This window comes from Monodelphis domestica, chromosome 3, assembly GCF_027887165.1.
Source record: "Monodelphis domestica isolate mMonDom1 chromosome 3, mMonDom1.pri, whole genome shotgun sequence".
Lineage (NCBI taxonomy): Eukaryota > Metazoa > Chordata > Mammalia > Didelphimorphia > Didelphidae > Monodelphis > Monodelphis domestica.
The window spans coordinates 515,310,900-515,331,185 of NC_077229.1; the positions used below are offsets into that span (position 1 = coordinate 515,310,900).

The window sequence follows — 20,286 nt, forward strand, 5'->3', positions numbered from 1 at the left end:
AATTGAAAAGGAATATTTCCCTTAGAACAAAATATTACAAGTACATATAAGAGTTTATTAATGTCTGTGATTGAAAAGATTAGCTTAGAAAGTTAAGCACTGGCTTATTAATAAGCACAATGAAATATCCAAATCACTAGAAATTTGATCATTGTTAAAGTTAACCTGAAAAGTACCTTAAAATGACTTAAAGTATTTGGAGCCTTTAAAATAAATACAGTCGCTATATTTTTAAAACAGACACTAATGACACTGTGATTAATGTAAATCTTTTGAAAGAAAAAATTATGGCTCCATATTTAAACTGTTTCTGTTGGTTAATCTATAATATTACTCACATGTCAAGAGAGCAACTTCTACAAATGATGAGTAATTGTAATGATCCTATTGTACTGGAGTAATTGTTTTAGATTTCATTCTGTTTAAGTGTATGTATGTGTGTATATATATTTTATATATATGCATATATCATATGCATATACATATATGCTGCCAATACTCTGAATTTTTAACTATTGTATTTTTCCTATTGGATATGTATTCTGTTCCACTGTTTTTATTTGTATCATCCTATATTTGACCCTGAACTTTTGTAAAAGTCCACAAACTAGTTGGACAGAAAAACTGCATGGATAATTTGGAAAACTTGTATTGTGAATTTTGAAAATTTGGCTTTCTCTGAACGTGCCTTACTCATTGCCTATTGTTTTATAAACTTGTTGCTTTACTTTGAGAAAAATCATTTGCATTCATACTGTGAATCATGGCTAAGTTAAGAAGGAATGGATATCAATTCTTGAGTAAGAAACCTTTATATTCTACCTCTCCTTGAGTGACACTCTTTGTAAAATATATTTTTGATTGTCACTGATTATAAGATATATTTTTTATTTTTAGAACTTTTTTAATAATTGCATGTGCAATTTGAGTTTTTTCTGAAGTATATGTCATTAACAGAGAATTTTTTGATTTTACACTAATGTAGGATTAGAATATCCATTAGTCCTATATGTAACTGCCTGCCCAGCACCCTTAAGACTGTTGACAATCACACCGACTCTTCAACTATTATGGGACTTTGCTTCATGAAAGTCTGATTCAAGGAAACAGGATCAAAAAGAGCACAGACTTCACCTGCACAGTGCCAAGGAAGCACGGACTTAACCTGAAGAGTGGCAAAAGAGCACACAGGTCAAAAAGAAACCAAGCCAGGTAGGACTGATGAGATTCTGCACCAATACAAAAGGTCTTGAACTGGGTGTGAGACTCGAGGTTGTGGCACTTGACATACATTAAGATGCAGGACTCCTTGTACTACACTCCTTATAAAATACTTTCCATCAATTACCTAACAATTGGCTGTTCTGGCTCCCCTCTCCCTGAGAGATGCTGAAAGATCAGATCAAGGAATAAAAATCTAGTCCCTTTTCCATCTTTTATGCTGGGGCGGTTGACTGTGGTCCTGGCTGCTAAGTGGGTAAGTGCATGATTGATGCTATGGGCATATAGGACATAAATTACTTTAATTGGGCCATGATTTAAGAGCCTGTTATGATTTTATTTTTTCCTTATTTAGGATTTTTTTCATATAACATTTGGAATTTTATGTTTTTGGTATTTTTATTTGGCAATGATTCATATGCCTCATACCTTGGGCATGTATCCCTGTGTGATTTCTTTATATCCTCCTCAGGGGGGAATGTGTTATTATTTTGTAATGAAAAGTTTAAGTTATTTTAAAGTAATTTTAAGGTCAAGAAATTTGCTGCCTCCCAGAATCCAGAGACTGAATTCTTGCAGTAGATGCCATGAAGATGCCCGTGGAGACCACACGCTGTTCCAGGAGATGCTGAGTAAACAAGATATGCAAAATTAAACTTTGGGGGGGATAAATTCATTTGTTTTGTTAAAATACATTTGTTTTATGTGTATGTTGTACCAAAGGGGACTGCCCCTAGTTTTGGTTCTTGTTTCCTTATTCCCAGGTTGTTGTATTTTTCCCTTGTAAAAATGTATGCATCTTTAATTTATATTTGATAACAATCCACTGGGGAGACTGGTCTCCCAAAGGATTACGGGGGGGAGAGGAAGAGGGAGAATGTAGTTTTTAAAATATTGTGGTTGGGGAAACTGCCTGCCCTAGTGTGTGCCAGGGGTCCCTCCCCCCCTACTTCCTAGCGTGAGATTGATCTTGAATTGGACCAATCCCACGCTAGGTAGGGACTACACCCCCTAATTCTGGGTGCAGGATTGGCTTATAGAAGGACCAATCCCGCACCAAGGAGGGACCTTTTGAATCTCACAAGATGCGGAGACAATCAATTTCAGGCTAGGAAACTCCAGTGTTGTTTTTTCTTTAAATAAAGTTTTTGAGAAATCAAAGTGAGATAGTTTTCTTTCAACTCTACAATAGGAAGTCATCCTTGCCACAGGATCTCTATTTTACCTTGCTTATCAACAATACTATATGCATTGCTGTACTTATCAGAGAACTAGTTTAAAAAAGTCCTTGTAAAATGTGTCATTGGCCTAGAAAGTCCTGTTTATATTTTCATTTTGAGTGTATCTGAACATTCTATTTAGACAACATTGTCTGGTATATACTCCTTTGTTGATGGTAGAACAAAGGTAAGTTCTCAAGTAGAGATCATGCTTTAGTATAGGGCCAATTTATTTGGGAGGAGAGAGAACCACCAACATTAATGGTTTATCATAACTAGGAAAGAATAAGGGATTATTACTGCTTAAGAACTCTAATTTTAGCTTTATGTAGTTCCATAACTCTGAAATGGCACTAAGAGAAAATGAAAGTTGAGTAAACAAAAACAATTACCAGGTAGTGGCCAGTTAGTGATCAGTCTCTGAAAAGAATGAGCTCAGATTATGGCAATTGTTTCTATCATTGTTGATGATGAGGTTGACCATGATAACACCAAAAGAATTCTGAAGTATCTTTGACAAAGGTCTAATTTCTCAAATATACAAAGAATTAAGTCAAAATTCTAAATCAAATCAATCCCCAATTGAAAAATGGTCAAGGGATATGAATAGGCAGATTTCAGATAAAGAAATCAAAACTATCAATAGCCATATGAAAAAATGTTCTAAATCCCTCCTGATTAGAGAAATGCAAATCAAAAGAACTCTGAAGAACCACCTTATGAAGTGGTTCTTAACCTTTCTAATGCCGTGACCTCATAATACAGTTCCTCATGTTGCGGTGACCCCAAATCAAAAAATTATTTTGGTGGCTACTTCAAAACTGTAATTTTGCTACAGTTATGATTCGGAATATAAATACCTGATATACATTATGTATTCTCATTGCTATAAATTGAGAGGTTGAGAACCGCTGAGCTTATGCCTAGCAAAGTAGCTAATACTATAGTAAAGGAAAATAGGGAATGTGGCAAAATTGAGACTCTAATTAATTGCTGGTGGAGTTATGAATTGAGCCAACCATTATGGAAGGCAATTTGGAATTATGCCAAAAAGGCTTTAAAAGTCTGCATGTCCTTTGATCCAGCAATAACATTACTGGGTTTGTATCTCAAAGAGATTTTTTTAAAAAAAGGGAAAGGTTCTGTTTGCACAAAAATATTTATAGCAGCTCTTTTTGTGATGGCAAAAAAATTGGAAATTAAGGGGATGTCCCTCAATTGGGGAATGGCTGAACAAATTGTGGTATATGATGGTGATGGAATACTACTGTACTCGAAGGAATGATGAACTGCTTGATTTCTATAAGAACTGGTAGGACCTACACTAACTGATGTAGAATGAAATAAGCAGAACCAGAAGAACATTATATACAGTAACAGCAATATTGTGGGATGATCAAATATAACTGACTTTGCTACTAAAAGCAATTCAGTGATCCAGGACAATGTGAAGGGACTTAGGAGAAAGAATACTATCCATATCAAAAGAAAGAACTGGGGGAGTAGAAATGCAGAGGAAAACATATGATTTATCATTTGTTTTATATCAATATATGATTTGGGGCTTTGGTTTTTTTAATTACTCTATTACAAAAATGAATAATATGGAAATAAGTTTTGAGTGATAATATATGTATAACCCAGTGAAATTGCTTGTCAACTGGGGAGTGGGTGGAAAAGGGGGAAGAGTGGAGGGGAAAAAATAAAATAAAAATTCTAAAGTAGCTGACATTTAGAATATCCAGAGAAAACCCCAAAACATTTATGGAAACAAACATAGAGAGATTGTGTGACTTGTCCCAAATTACACCCATGGTGTTAAGAGACTGAGCCAGTACTAAATACCCATATCTTCTAAGGCACAAGTCAGTGCTCTTATGACACTGTCTGCAGTGAGGGATACAAGTACAATACAGGAATGTAAAATATTTCTATAATATTTTTATATCACTGATACAACTAAAAAAACTATTGATGAGGCACTACTACTTATTAAAATATTTTGTGCTTTTTATAAGGAAAAAAAGCTTTATAAACTTGAGATGGCATTCTACAATTGTTCTATCTGTCTCTTTAGGACAATGAAATTTGGCTTAACTCACCCCAGTTGTGCAAAAGAAAGATCAAAGCAACTGAGCTAGGCTGTACCAGGGATGTGCTAAGGCTCTAGGGTTGCCATCATTTCCCACTGGAGAGATGAACCATATGGCATGGATTAGTTAAAAACTCAATGACCAGCACCTAAATAATGATAGCAGATATATTTATTTTATATACTGAAATGCTTTCCACAAAAATCTTTTTAACTTCAGTATCCTAAAGCCAGCACCAGATAATATGGCAAGTGCCCTAATAACCTAAATGATATTTGGTTATAATAATCTATAAGCAATTTCTTTTTTATAAAATTCCCAAATCTTTGGTAGGTTTCTATACTGTGGATTTTGGATGTTTAATAGCGTTTGGTGTAACTACTAGTAAAATTTTCAAATGCAATAAGGAAAAAAAAGGCCTCTGACCAAACTCAGACCACAACTACCTTGTGAATTCCATGTAAATTAAAATTTTAAAAATGGATTTATTTTTATTGGCAGAACTGAAGAAATCTTAAAGTGCCATTATTTTGTTTGTTTGAGATTTTTATTTTCATGTAATATGAGTTCAAGTACTATGAAAGGTCTTTCTCCTCTAATAACCCAAAACTTGAGTTCTGACATAAGTTCATAAGTAAATGGTTTAATGATTTTCCTTACTCTCCATTTGTGCCCCAAACAAAAACTATCACATAATTTGGCACAAACTGACATGACTGGCGATCTTTGCTCAAAAGAGGCTTAGAACCAAAATAGCAAAGGGTTTGTGAAGCCAAAGGCAGAGAGATGCATTGATACTTGGCAGGTTTCAAGATTCCTAACACAGCTGTTTTACCCACATTGTGCCTGGCTAAAAGCAAAGTTATTATTTCTATTCTCTCATATGATTGAAATATAATCTAAAGGAAAAAAGATATCAAGGGAAAAGTCTTGTCAGAAATGACACCTTTATGACACTCTAGTCACAAAATTTCCCATGTTTAACAAACCACCTCTCATAAAGCACTAACGAATCATTTTATCATCTTAACTGAATTATTAAATATTTTGTAAGCACAAGACTTTATTTCTATATTGACTAAGAAATAATTTCCATGAAGAATGTACTAACTGCTGGGTTTATACCCCAAAGAGATAATAAGGAAAAAAACATGTACAAGAATATTCATAGCTGCGCTCTTTGTGGTGGCCAAAAATTGGAAAATGAGGGGATGCCCTTCAATTGGGGAATGGCTGAACAAATTGTGGTATCTGTTGGTGATGGAATACTATTGTGCTCAAAGGAATAATAAAGTGGAGGGATTCCATGGGGACTGGAACGACCTCCAGGAAGTGATGCAGAGCTAAAGGAGCAGAAGCAGGAGAACATTGTACACAGAGACTGACACACTGTGGTACAGTCGAATGTCATGGACTTCTCCATTAGTGGCAATACAATGACCCTGAACATCTTGGAGGAACCTACGAGAAAACCACTATCCACATTCAGAGGAAAATCTGTGGGAGTAGAAACACAGAAGAAAAACAACTGCTTGAATACATGGGTCAATGGGGATACGATTGGGGATGTAGACTCTAAATGATCATCCTCGTGCAAACATCAACAACATGGAAATGGGTTCTGATCAAGGACACATGTAAAACCCAGTGGAATTGTGTGTCAGCTAAGGGGAAGGGGTGGGGAGGGGAAGGAAAGAATATGATTCTTGTAACCAAGGAATAATGTTCTAAATTGACTAATTAAATAAAATTTTCAAAAAATATAAGAATGTGCTAAAACAAACCAATAAATAAATATATACAAGAAACAGGTATTTTAAGAAGTATTTTAAATGGTCTATTATATTAGTATAATCGTTACATGGCAGGGACTAAAATTTATTCCCAAAAAGCTTGGATAGAATATAGTTACTGGCGTATTATCTCCTCTCTTATTATTTCTATGTGTAATGCTTTAATTTATATCCAACTAAATTGAACAAGTTCTGAATTCAGACTAGATCCACAGGCAGTCCCCAAATTAAAAAGAGAATATCCCAAAATTTTATCTGTCAATTTGCTGATAAATTGGAATATACTTTCTTCCAGGAACATTATGCAGTATTTAGGTTCTCAGGGTAGCTTTAAAAACCTGCCTAATAAACAATACTCTGTAAGCATATAGTACTATGCAAGTAACTACCATTTTTAATAATATGTACCAATTATAACTTGAGATACTACACATTCCTCTTAAAAGCTTCTATTAGAATTACTAAATCACTGCTTGGGTTTCAGCAGAGCAGGAGCTGAAATCTGGGTTCAAAACCAGTTTCAAGTACTTACTATTCTCTGTGATCCTTGGCAAGTTGCTTATACCGCTTGCCTGAGTTTCCTTAACTATAAAATTTAGATAATAATAGCATCTACCCTGCTGGGTTGTTGTGAGGATCAAATGAAATTATATTTGTAAGTGCTTAGCATAGTGCCAGGCACATACTAGGTGCTATATAAATGCTTATTCTCTTTTTCTTCCTCTTTCTAACTGTATTCTCAGGGGGTGGAAAGGCTTCATCAGACTGTGGTACTTGAATACAATCTAGCATATCATTATGTTGTGCAAAGAACAATGGAGTGAATTATATTAAATGATGCAGAGTTAAGTAAGCAGAACCAGGAAAATGATAAATGTGATGAATTCAACAATATAAATAGAAAGAACAGAAAAGCCAATGAAAATGAATGCTGCAAAACTTTAAAGATCAAGGTTGGCCCAAAAGACAAGATGTGAGATGATACCTTTCCCTTATCTTCCTTATCTTTCACAGAGGCGATAAATACACACATGGGTGTGGAATAATGCATACAATGTCAGACAATTTCAATGTATTGAGTGATTTTGATAAATTTCTTTTCTTTTAAATTTTTCTGAAAAATGAAGAAGCAAATTTAAGTGATGTAAAAACAAAAGATTGCCAAAAAAAATACAAAGTGGTTGAGCTAAGATCAGAGATTTAGATCTTGAAGATCTTGAAGAAACCATCTAGTCTAACTCATTTTACAAATGAGTAATCTGGGATTTACTAGGGTCACATGAGCAGTAAGCTAAGGTGGAGAAAGGCATTTAGGTCCTTTAACTCCAAGTCCAATTCCTTTGATAAGGGGATTTTTGAAGATCCTTTTCAGTTCTAAACCTTTTTATTTCTCTCCCTAAAAATCCTTCCCAAATCCTGCTATATCTTTCCAGAGTTGTTGATTCTGAGTCTTCTTCACCACTGTTATGTTTTGGTGCTATTATTTTGTTCTTTTTTAAACAAAGAAAATAATTAACTATGTAGGTGTTACGATAGGTTTGGGTGGGAAATGAAGAGATGATACTGGATCTTACAGCAATAGAGGGAACAAAGAATAGAAATGACATACAGTATAGATTAATATTCATAGAATCTGCAAATAGGAACATCAAGAAAACCCCCCCATTTACATCTTCCAATCTGATACAAATCTAGAAATCTTCCATGTAATGGACATATATGTATTTGATGAGCAGATCTCTAAAGTTTATATGTGCTGTTTGATTTAATAACGAGGCCTTCAAACAGGTTTTCACTGTTCTATCTTTCAGGGAACTGTATAATTTTGACATTACAACACACTGTTGGAAAAATCCTTAGGGTAGCATTTTGCTTTTCAACATAAAATGTTTTTTTTATAGTCAACAAATTAGCAGAGTGAGATTTTCTACTTTTGAGCTATTGCTTAACAGTGTGTCTGTAAAGATATGGTCTATTGTGGAATATCATTTTTTTTAAAAAATAAACTCTTACCTTCCGTCTTAGAATCAACACTGTGTATTGGTTCCAAGGCAGAAGAGTGGTGAGGGCTAGGCAATGGGGTTAAGTGACTTGCCCAGGGTCACACAACTGGGAAGTGTCTGAGGCCAAATTTGAACCCAGGACCTCCCATCTCTGGGCCTGGCTCTCAATCCATTGAGTCACCCAGCTGCCCCCTGGAATGCCGTTTTTGACAGCTTTGCTCATTTCATACCTTCATCAAGATTGTTATTGATTCATGAACAGATTATTTTTTATTTTATAGAGCTAGAGAAACAAGACATTTGGGTCAACAGATGCTCTCTAAGTCAACATTTTGGGAGTAACAGAAAGCCTATACTTTTTTTTCCTTTGAGTTCAGCCTACTTTCCTCTTTCACTTGAGATTCAATGCTTTAATGCCCTCAAAACAATGTCATCTCCATTATACATTTTTCATGAATACTTTGTTTGCGCCAAGTGTTGTTCTCATCCTCATCCTCTTTGGTGCCATTTCTACCTCCTCACAATGCAGATTATGACATTAGAGTTCATTTGTGTTGGTTCCATTGTCATTAGAAGAGAACAGAATTTGTTATATTTACCTCTTTTCCATTTTTTATTTATTTCCATATTTTTTGAATGCCTTTAGGACGATCTAGCTTAGGTCTCTTGCTAAATTGTGTACAAATCTGTTTATCCCTCTAAGGCTTCTTACTGTTCTGAGATGATACTGCTCAAAATTTTTAGAGATCTAAAAAATTCTGTAGTTAAATGTTATAAGACAACTCATTTAAAAATGACTCTCTCTCTCTATTGATATCCAGTAATTTTCTGTCTATCCAAGTGTTTTCATTTATTGTTTGTCGGCAACGTCCACATTTTTCTTGAAGAAAGTATTCATGAGATTATAAGTGTGAGATTTCTTTATTGCCTGCAAGCCTTTGGACTATCTTATTTCTTCTTCCACAACTGAGTTTTCCAACATATATTTAACAGTGATCCCCTGCGTCCACTTTTGCATTTATGTCCTCAAATACTAAAAACACATGTTGGCTTAATTTGAACGGTCCTAACTGAGTTCTTAGGAGAATTTCTCTATTTCTTCAACCCCTATGACAAATGTTAACACATAACATTAACATTATTTTTTTTCCTGCATACCAGGAGTGCTGCAAGAAGAAATAGCCCAATATTCCATGAATTCACATTTTTTATTGCTTTTGGATGCATTATAAAACTCAATTAACAACCCCTTTACCTGCCTCTGCAAAGAAAGGTTTCACTTCTTTTTGTCTTTTGTTTTCATTTAAAGTGAGAATTTCAATACTGATGTTTTTACTCCTTCAATAGTATATTGATTTGTTGATCTTTGATCTCATCTTTAGAATATCAACAGCTAAAGTAGTTCTTATAAATCATTTAAAAACTGATACTTAGCATTTTCTGCTTCTTTCATCACCACTCTTGTCACCATCAGTGGAGAAGCAGAAGTTACACAAAACTAATAACTATTTTGTATTTTTCTTTGTTTCAGTTGATTTGAATCAGTTTAATGAACACATACTAAGTGCCCACAATGACAAAAGCACTGTTTGAAGCACTGAGAATACAAAGATAAAAAATCATTAAGTCCTGCTTTGAGGGAGCTGTCCATGAGTTGTCTTAGTTAAGTAATTCATCCCTATGTGAGTAGCTACTGCTGATGAGCCTTTCTGTAGTAGCTTGACTAATATTTAAAAAGCAGACACAATCTGTTGTGAAACTATAGTCGAATCTCCATTGGCATAGCTCCTGAGAACTCAGGCTCACTTCTGTGGCAAGATGTGGCATCGCACTAAGACTTTGTGCATTCCTTCCCAAAGCTGAGTGATATGAGTGATGTGAAACTACTAAGGAAAAAGGAGTAACCTAAAGCTATTATGTTGTACGTAAATGATCGCACATTGGTCATTTAAGATTAATCCTCTATTTTTCATTAATTTTTAATTTTTAAAAAAAAAGTTTTATTGGTGCTTTTTGCCTTTATATCAGTTACTTCTATTCCTCTTAGCCCCTTGATTGAAACTTCCCTTATGAAAAAGAAAATATATATGCAAAAGAAAAATATATGCATAGGACTCCTGAATGTCTGTCTCTTCTACCTCTCTTCTTGCCTCCATGTCTCTTTCTTCCTCCCCCTCCTTTCCCCTCTCAACTCTCACCTCTCTAGTTATACAGAATATCAAGTCTTCTGTTTGGCATTTAAAGTTCTCTATAACCTGGTGTGATTATACCTTTCCAGTCTTGTTACTTCCTTTCACGCAAGTTGAAGTCTAGCAATGCCGGCCTCCTTCTGTTCCCCACAAAATATCCTATCCCCTATCTCTGTGTACTCCCAGCCCATATTTTCCCCCCGAAACCTTTAATTTCTGTCTTAGTAACAAGTTTAAGACAAAAGGACAGCAAGGGCCGTAGCTGGGGTTAAGTGACTTTCTCAGAGTCACACAGCTAGGAAGTGTCTGAGAGCAGATTTGAAGCAAGGCCCTCCTGATTCTAAGCCTAGCACTCTATCCATTATGCTGCCTCGTTGCCCCTCCAGCCCATATCTGTAATGTTCTTTCTCCTCATCTCTGTCTCTGGGAATCCCTGGTTTCCTCCAAGACTTAGCACAAGTGCCTGTTCTGCAAGAGGCCTTTCCTGGTCGTTGCAGCTGTTAACGTCTCTCTCCAAAGTTACCTTGGACTTGCCTTTGTTTCTCTCATGGACTCTTTTGCTTTGGTCTTCATATCCCTGGCACCTAGCAGAATGTCTGGCTCATAGCACTGCGTAAATGCTTGTTGATTAATTAAACAATCCATTCAATTTAGTTATCTCTTTGGAAGTATTTATTTATTTATGGGAGGTATCTAGCTGTGTTAGAAGCGACTCCTTTTGCTTGTTTGTATGGCTAGAATTTAGTACAGTGATTAAGAGAGCATAAGTGCTTTGTCGACTAACTGATAAGAACCAAATAAAAATGTGTCTGTAGTGAAGAGATTCTAGGACTTGCCACAAGATTTAGTTTTAAAAATGTTCTTATAGAAACTTAGAAGTTCCTTAAATTCAGGATTCAGTTACTACTGAATAATAATGCTTACCAACATATTCATAAAATAGGCTAACTTTTGGAGAAAAGAAGGCACACATACCATTTTTTTCTGCAAAGGCAACTGCATCTTCTTTAGTACTGAAGCTTAGAACCAAATTTGATAGAGGATCCGCCCTGTAGGGGAAATATATTTAAATTTGGTTATCTGGAGCTTACTATGACAATCTAAGGCATTTTAAGAGAGGTTTGCATATATGCATATGTGTGTATATATATGTTAGCATTTTCATGCTGAAACACAAGGACTATATAGGAGAAGAGGAGAAAGAAAGCTGACATGAGGCTTCTTTTTACCCTCATCACCGAGACAGAGAACCCTGCAGAGAGGCAACAACGAAACGTTACCACTTTCATTGCCTCATTACTACAAAGCACAGAGAAACTGCCAAGCTATGATGAACACGGCCTGTGTTCCAACTCTTGAAGAAGTCGTCCCGACTGTCAGAGGGGCTCCGGGACCTCACGGCATACCTGCTCAGTTTTTCAAGCCGAGATGGAGGTAGTGTTTAGACGTGTGAGCTTCTCCAAAATGCGAAATGCTGACGAAATGCCACAAGATTTCAGACGTGTCACTACCATTGTCTCCCTTAAAGAAAGCGGACAGTGGCAAATGCAGTAACGCAAAAGACTGTGCTCTTCTGCGCCAACTCTTCACGATTACAAAGCATAGGCTCCAAGAATCACACTACTTGGCGTGCTTTTTTTCAAGTTTCAGATCCCACATTCTGCGAGGGATCACTCCCAGCCTCCCTCAGTGCTCGTACCTCTTCTATGAGATCACCTGTAACTATCTTATAGGCAACTTGCTGGTCGCAGATGAGGACTTGAGAATCCCTAGCACAATGCTGGCACCTATAAAGCACCTAATAAATGCTCAGTGGCACACGGACTTGACTGGATTGTGTGACCTTTACTGTCTTAAATTAGACAAAGGAAGAGTATATAAACACGAAGATTCCAAAACTATATTTCTGACCTCAAAGAAACAACTTTTGCAGATGGAAAGGTCCTAGAAGACCTCGTCTATGTATTTAATTTTTATAGGTGAGTAAATGGAGGCTCAGATTGATCAAGTGATCTTCTTGAGATCACAAAATAATTAACAATCAAGTATATATAAAGTTCTTACTAGGCCAGGTACTGTGCCAAGTACCAGAGATACAACAATTAAGAAAACAGTATCTGCCCTCCAGGAACTGTCATTTTACCAGGGGAGAAAACACATCTACATACAATGATGTAATGTATATATGCAATGAATACAAGATAATGTGGAGAATGGGACAGTCATGAGACACTAGGGAGATAAAGAAAGATCTCACATAAGATCTAAGACTCGAACCTAGAACTACCGATTCTCCATCAAAGAACAAATGTGTGAAAGATCAGTTGGCTAGGAATTAGGATTATTAATTCCTTTGGTGATGAGTAGGCATTACATCCATCTTTCTGACAAAGAGACTTGGAAAGTTAAATAATAACTTATATTTCTGTAATGTTTTTAATATACAAAAAAAGAGTAACATTTTTAGAGCTAGAAACCTTAGAAATCACATAGTCCAACCCTCATTTTTATTTATTTATTTAGTTAAATTTTTTTTGAGCCCTTTACCTTCTGTCTTGCAATAAATATTGTGTGTTGGTTCTAAGGCAGAAGAGTGGTCCTTATCATTGCCAGGCAATGGGGGTTAAAAGACTTGCCCAGGGTCATACAGCTAAAAAGTGTCTGAGGCAAGATTTCAACCTAGGACCTCCTGTCTCTAGGTCTGGCTCTCAATCCACTGGGCCCACCCAGATGCCCCCAACCCCTCAATTTTAGATGAGGAAAGTGAGATTCAGATATTAACTGAATGAGGCCACAAAGCCAGTTTGTAGCAAAGTTGTGATTTAAATCCCTATCTTCTGGCTCTTTTTCTGTGACACTATAATTCCTCCTTTTAAAATTATTCTCACAGACTACCGCAGCAAGTGACCGAGCCAACTGGCATATTATTATACATAATATTATAATTACATTTATTATATATGTTATATATATTATAATTAGCTCAGATCTCTTGATTCCTACGCATGTGCTCTAATACCACATACTATCTCTCATTTATGAACTGATTTAGGTATATCAGCAAATCAACAGCAGGTATCTGATTATTTACATTGCAAATGCCAGTTTTCTTCGCAGAAGCAAGTGAGGAGAAGCATGTAATAAGTAATTAATAAGTGCTTGTTGAGGTCATGACAGTAGAAGTTTGAGCCTTATAAATTTGTGCTAATTCTTTTGTTCCTAAGATTAAGTATGGTTTTCATTGAAAAAAAAAAACATAGCTTTTTACTATTTTGAATTCCCAACAAAAGCAATACAAATAAAAAATATAAAAAGGCAAATCAGAAGTGAAGACAGACACAATTTACTATTTTGCTGATCAATAATTGATAGATGGATTCTACATATGATATAACCTTTAGAAAAAAACTGCCAAGTCTCATTATTATCCCATCCAAGCAGGTATTCCAAGAAAAAAACAACAAATCAAAATGTCAATGCTAACAACCTGTTAGATGTCAAATGTCATGATATATCCAATTTGAATGGAAAGACAAAGACTCCATTCCAAGATGTCTGAAAGACATTTAAATTATAAAATATCAGTGTTGATGCTTTTGAAAAGTCAACTGGACTAGTTTTTATTTTTCAAAGATTATTTTAGTTTAGCTCAAGTCACTATATGTAGTTCTGCATGTGCAAATTGGTACCACTAACTTATGGGTTCTCTAGTTATTGCAGAAAGGTCATTAATCTACAAATCCATTCTTTTTTTTTTTAACCTTGTATTTTTTCCTTTTTTGTTATTTAAAGTACATTTTAAAAAATTAATAAGCACTTAAAAACAAACATGCAAAATGATACATCTTATTATGCCTTTCAAGTTCATCAACTAAGGCAGGAAGTAAGGGGAATGCTTCATCTTCATTCTTTTGGACATGTTTATTATTCTATTGATCAGAGTTCTAAAGCCTTTCAATGCTGATTTTCTCTATGACACTATCACTGTATAAATTGTTCACATTCTCCTGCTTACTTCTTTCTGCCCAAGTTCATAAGTATTCCTTTTTTGCTCTGAATATATTCACTTCATAATTTCTTATAGCATAATAATATACCATTATATTCATATTGTGGTATATGATCTTTATCTTAGTCATTCCTCTATAGAAAACAGCTTCAGTTTATATTTTTTGACTGAAAAGAGCTACTAAATTATATTTGTACATAAATCTCTCCTCTTTCTTTGATTTCTAAGTATTATAGATTTAGTGGTGGTCAGTGGTCATATATAGTTAACTTTCTGGGCATAGTGTCAAATCTGTAAATGCATTTATAAATATATACAGAAAATAAAAGAGTAAAGATTAGAAAGAAATTAATTGGCATTTAATTTCTCAAGAATCTAAATAAAAATATAGATCAAATTTATGACTGTGGTATACTAAAGCTAAAAATAAACTTTTTTTGAATGCTGATTTTGAAAACATCATTTCATTATTTTAGTAGCATTATAAATAGCATCAATATCCTTTTCAAGTTTATGGATTCACACACTCTTCTAACACATATCAGAGATGGCATAGGAGGACAATCAGTTATTTAATTCAATTTATTTCCACAAACTGTGAGTCAATTATGTACAAAGAAAGAACCATATTAACTATAGAGGATATAAAGACATAAATTAAAAAGTGTCTGTCCTCAAGAAATTTACAACTTAAAACAATTTTAGCAGATAAATTCATGGAAACTACAAGGGTATGATATTTAAGTTGATAAATTAGCTTATTACATTTTTAAATGACATTAGTTTTACATAATATTTGCCCTCTCTGTTTCTTTCTCTATAAATTTCTCAACAAACAAATCTTACTATTAATAACTGATTGGTGACACAAAGTATTATAAAATCTAGGTTGGGAGGAATGAAGAAAATATCCTAGTTTATCGCTGCCAAGAAGCCCAACTGGTGCCAGAGTCTTTTCCACCTGTTCTATTGCTGGAATTCTTTAGGGAATTTAAATGCCTCGGTAGATAACTAGAGAAGATGGTAAACTTCCAAACTTCCCTCTAAATTACTTTAATAGTATAGTCCTCTCTAAACATGGGTGTTTAATAAATGCTGGCAAGATGATTATTAAATTTTCCCCATTTATTTTACTTATTTTATTTTTATTAATTTAATTTTTTTTTCATTTTTATTAAATCATCAAAATGTCTTGCAATCTAGCTCTCTTTCCTAATATGAATTTGGGGGTTTAACATAAGCTAAAAACTCCCATGGTCTTTATCTTAAAAATAGAATTAAGATTCTCTTTACTAAAAAAAATTTTTTTTAAGTTTTCTGGGAAATGACCAGCTCTCAGTATGCCATAGCTGATCAAATTTGAATTAATGACAGTTGAAATATAAGATTCCATAAAATATTTAACCTCATCACATTCAGTCTGTCTCTACCTGTCTGAATAATGATATGTACCCTCTTTGCCTCCCAGGGTGACTTGTCAGGATTAAATGAGATAATATTTGAAAAGCTCTTAGCATGGTGGGGGGGGGGGGCGCGAGGGGAGGCAGGAGGAGGACAGGGAAGGTAAAAACTGCCACTTGATGACACTCGCTACATATACAAAGGAGAAGAGAGATATTTTCAGGCCTACAACTGGCATTTGCTTTGTTGATCCAATAAGGAGTTAGGATAAGTCATTCTATGTGGAAAGTTAGGTGCTGTAAGAATTAGCAATAGCTAAATTAGTGTGTACCTCTGCTTAAATTAGATGACCTTCTATTTCCAAGGATGACACAGAGGGCAAGTTAGTTGCCAGAAACAGAATGAGAGATGAGTTATTCTCTAAATATAAAATCCTCTGTTTGGCTTTCAAAGCTTTTCATAATCTGGTCGTTCTAGCATTCCAGTCTTCTTACACCTTATTCCTCCACACGCTCTGTGACCCAGTGGCATCATCATTCCTGCTTTTCCAACAAGATACTCCATCCCTCAACTCCAGGCATTTTCACTGGTTGTCACCAGTGTCACCTGCCCTCCTTCTCTTGGATTTCCTTAGGTCACAGCTAAAACTTTACCTTCTGTAAGTAGGTCCTAAATAAATGATTGATAACTAAGGGGAAAACAATTAAGAAAAATAAACGTATAAGCTATAAAGGAGGAAAAATGCCAAAAATTAATATAAAAGCCAAGTCAATTGTTGCCAAAGAAGTCCAATAGTCAATATTTGCTGAGAAAGGAAAGCTACCAATGATCATTTTCATTTATTTTTTTAAACCCTCACCTTCCATCTTACAATCAATACTATGTATTGGTTCCAAGAGAGAAGAATGGTAAGGGCTAATCAATGGGGGGGGGGGGGGGGGGGTAAGTGACTTGCCCAGGGTCACATAGCTGGGAAATGTCTGAGGCCAGATTTGAACCTAGGACCTCCCATCTCTAGGCTTAACTCTCAATCCACTGAGTCACCCAGCTGCCCCATAATAATCATTTAAATGCCTTATAGCTGATTAAAAAATTTTTTTTTCCTTTGAAAATAACACTGGAAGTTAAGAAGATAATTGAATTAAGTGCATTGGTTGGTTCTGATATCTTCAGAATTCATTACCACAGTAAGAGAAAAAATATTTTCCTTTAGTCTTCTAATCTCTAAAAATAAGGGACAAAGTTTGGTCCCTGAGAAACTATGGGGAGTAAATGTACCCCTTTCCATTTCTTGAAAGGGAAGGTAAAGGAGCTTATGTCAGTGTTGTTTAGGTTAGCAGACATATTCAAATGAGCTGAGTTTTGCCAAACAGATTTTTCCTGTTAATATTTTCATTAGAAAGGGATATTGGAGAGGGGAGGGCATAATGGAAATAAAACTTAAAAATAAAGGATAGATGATAAGAAAAACTTCCAAATACAAAATACACCATTTAAAATTGAGATTACAATCTCAAATGTAGAGAAGTGATGGAAATGAATGATTTTCTATATATCCAAGAAAGAGGTATAAGAAAACTGTCTAATAAGAGGACTTAAGTAGTTGTTTTTACAAGCTGAGCATATGGCACTTAAGCCCGAGTTACCAGCATTGGTATAAATATGACTCATTTCATCGCATGAACAAAGCTTCTAAAATGTTACTTACTGCCTCCCGTTTGCACAGGGGTGTGTATACTGCCCAGCATTAGCTCACACGAGCCCCACAACAACCCTATAAACAGGGCACGTATTATCCTGACTTTGTAGATGTGAAAACCGAAGCTCAAAAAGCCGGAGACTTACTCAAGCTTCCCTGCTTGTCAGAGAGGGTGGCCTAGTGGTTGGGAATGCAAGAACTGGAGTCAGGAACAGAGGGCTCCCCTCCCAGGCCCCAAAGTACCAGACATGTGACTATGGCTAAACCCTAACTCCTCCCCCACTGTTTCCACCTCTGTAAAATGCAGACGGGCCTCAAGTCGCTAGTGCACAGGATGGCTAAGTAAATGCTGGCCATGTTTTCAAGCACCGCGTCAATAGTGGTCACTAGAAGTCGTGATGAGTGGCAGAGCTGGATCCCAGCTTTCCCCAGGATACGACCCTGACTCTGCACACACACACATTGCTCAAACTTTTTTGGAAAGGTCTCCAGAGCCATTTGAGGAACCACAAAAATCCACTCCCCACAATGGCATTTCCTGCCTTGATCATCTGTTCATCACTGATATGAACAATGACTGTGAAGAAGGGGCCCCTCTTCCCTGGTGCCATCTCTAACAACGAACACGTAACTGCCACGTGGTGACTGGAAGCCTGGGAGCCCCACGAGGGTCACGATGCTCCGCTAGTCCTTTTCCGAGCGACTTCCGAAAGCCATCGTACAAAGAAACAGGCTTTCCTGGAAGAAAGAACCTCGGAATTGCTCTTATGAGTATCACAGCTCCAGATGCAGACCATCACGGACCTCGGCACACTGTGACAGAGGAGTATCGGTGGAAAGGACACTAAAGAAAGCGCTTCATTGTCTTCTGTGCTGCCACCCTCTCCGGTGGGAGTGATTACGCAATGTCCTCCACTAGGATGTGAGCCGCTCAGAGCAGACTATCTCCTGCATTTCTACTTGTAATTGCCTGGCAAATAGCAAGCATCTAATAAATGCTTTTTCATTCATTTAAAAGACTTGACTTTGAATAACAAGCAACTGTTTTTTGAAAAACCAAAGGGAAGATTTGCCACAATGAACTCTTCAACAGAGCGGGGCCCTTATTCTGAAGGCAACAGGCCCAGCAGAGTTAGGATGAGCCCACACATAACTTCCTAATGACGGCTCTGAAAGGAATAATCATCCTGAAGTGCGAGTTCTCCTATGTTTGACAGGTTCTCAGGCACAAATCCAAAACTCTGCCCCTTCTCAGGAGGCTATTACAACGGACTGGTCACTGGCGATCATGACACGTTTCTACATCCAGATTCACCATTTCACGAGGTGCTTGACTTGAATCCTACAAAATGTAATCTTGGAGCTGGATTAGGATTTATAGACAAAGTATTTAATCTTCTCAATTTAAAGATGCAGAATTTGAGGACTCAAAAGGCTGAGTGAGGTGTCCAAATGTATAACACAAGAGACAAGATGGGCCAGGCCGGTGTCAGATGTCTTAAGGGAGTGGCTGTTATGACCAGAGGCTGAGAAGGGTTTACTTGTATTTTTCATTTGATTCCATTTCTCTTTAGATGGGGAAAAAGAGAGTGAAAGCTAGAGGGACGTGGGGGCAGCCGGGTGGCTCCGTAGATTGAAAGTCAGACCCAGAGATGGGAAGTCCTGGGTTCAAATCTGGCCTCAGACACTTCCCAGCTGTGTGACCCTGGGCAAGTCACTTAACCCCCACTGCCTAGCCCTTACCACTCTTCTGCCTTAGAACCAATACCCATTGGTTCTTAGACAGAAGGTATGGGTTTAAAAAAAAACAAAAAAGGTAGAAGGATGGAGTGGAATGGGAGGAATTTTGTTCAAACACTTGAAAGATTCTATATAATGCAACAGAAATGTTGATGTGTACTTATGTATATGTATGTGCATATATACACATGACACACCAATGCATATGTGTGTATCTGTCTGTCTCTGTTCATTTAGTTAAGGGCTTCCACATCACCGACATTTGGCAACTCTGTGGGTGTGGGAATGGGTAGAGTGCCAGGTGAAGCATGGACAACAACATTCTTCCTTCCCCACACCTCAAAACAATTCCTTTGACTGACACTAAATATTCAGCATTAACAGATTACCATTCCCAGTTCCTTATTGTATATAGTACAGTATTAGCCCAATAATGCCTATTTTGAAAACCTCATGAAAAGTTAGATGTTGAAATATCCAGATCTTAAAAAAGTTTATGTGCAAAAGCATGGAAATAAATATACAAATATATATGCTTTAAAAACTACTTTGCAAATCCTGCTAATGCAGAATTCTGCATGTTATTCACATATCTAAAGTCCTAAGTGACATTTTGTCACATCTTTAAACAGTATGGTTGTTATTAGGCATAGTAAATGAAGGAGATGCTTTGCTCAAATTTTATTTTTCAAAGATTCTTTAATGAACTTTAAAAAGTTCTATTTCTGAGATTTTTTTTAAAAAGTTGATCATAAATAGTATAATTAAACCTACTGCCTATTTTTTTTTCTTTTACTATTAGGGAAAATGGGAGTAATATAACTTTTACCAAAATTAAGCTTTAGTTAATAAAGCACAATTTTTAAGCACTATAGTGAGATACTCCTTATCTTCTAAATATTTCCCTTTCATCTATTA

At 36.0% G+C, this 20,286-nt stretch overlaps 1 protein-coding gene across 1 annotated transcript in view; it reads right to left on the minus strand.

The window, feature by feature from the left end:
• NDUFS4 (NADH:ubiquinone oxidoreductase subunit S4) overlaps window positions 1–20,286 on the minus strand; it is a 124,097-nt gene that overhangs the window by 14,798 nt on the left and 89,013 nt on the right. The window contains exon 4 of the mRNA XM_007486296.2: window positions 11,495–11,568. Within this exon, the coding sequence (XP_007486358.1) occupies window positions 11,495–11,568 (74 nt within the window). The remainder of the gene's footprint in view (window positions 1–11,494; window positions 11,569–20,286) is intronic.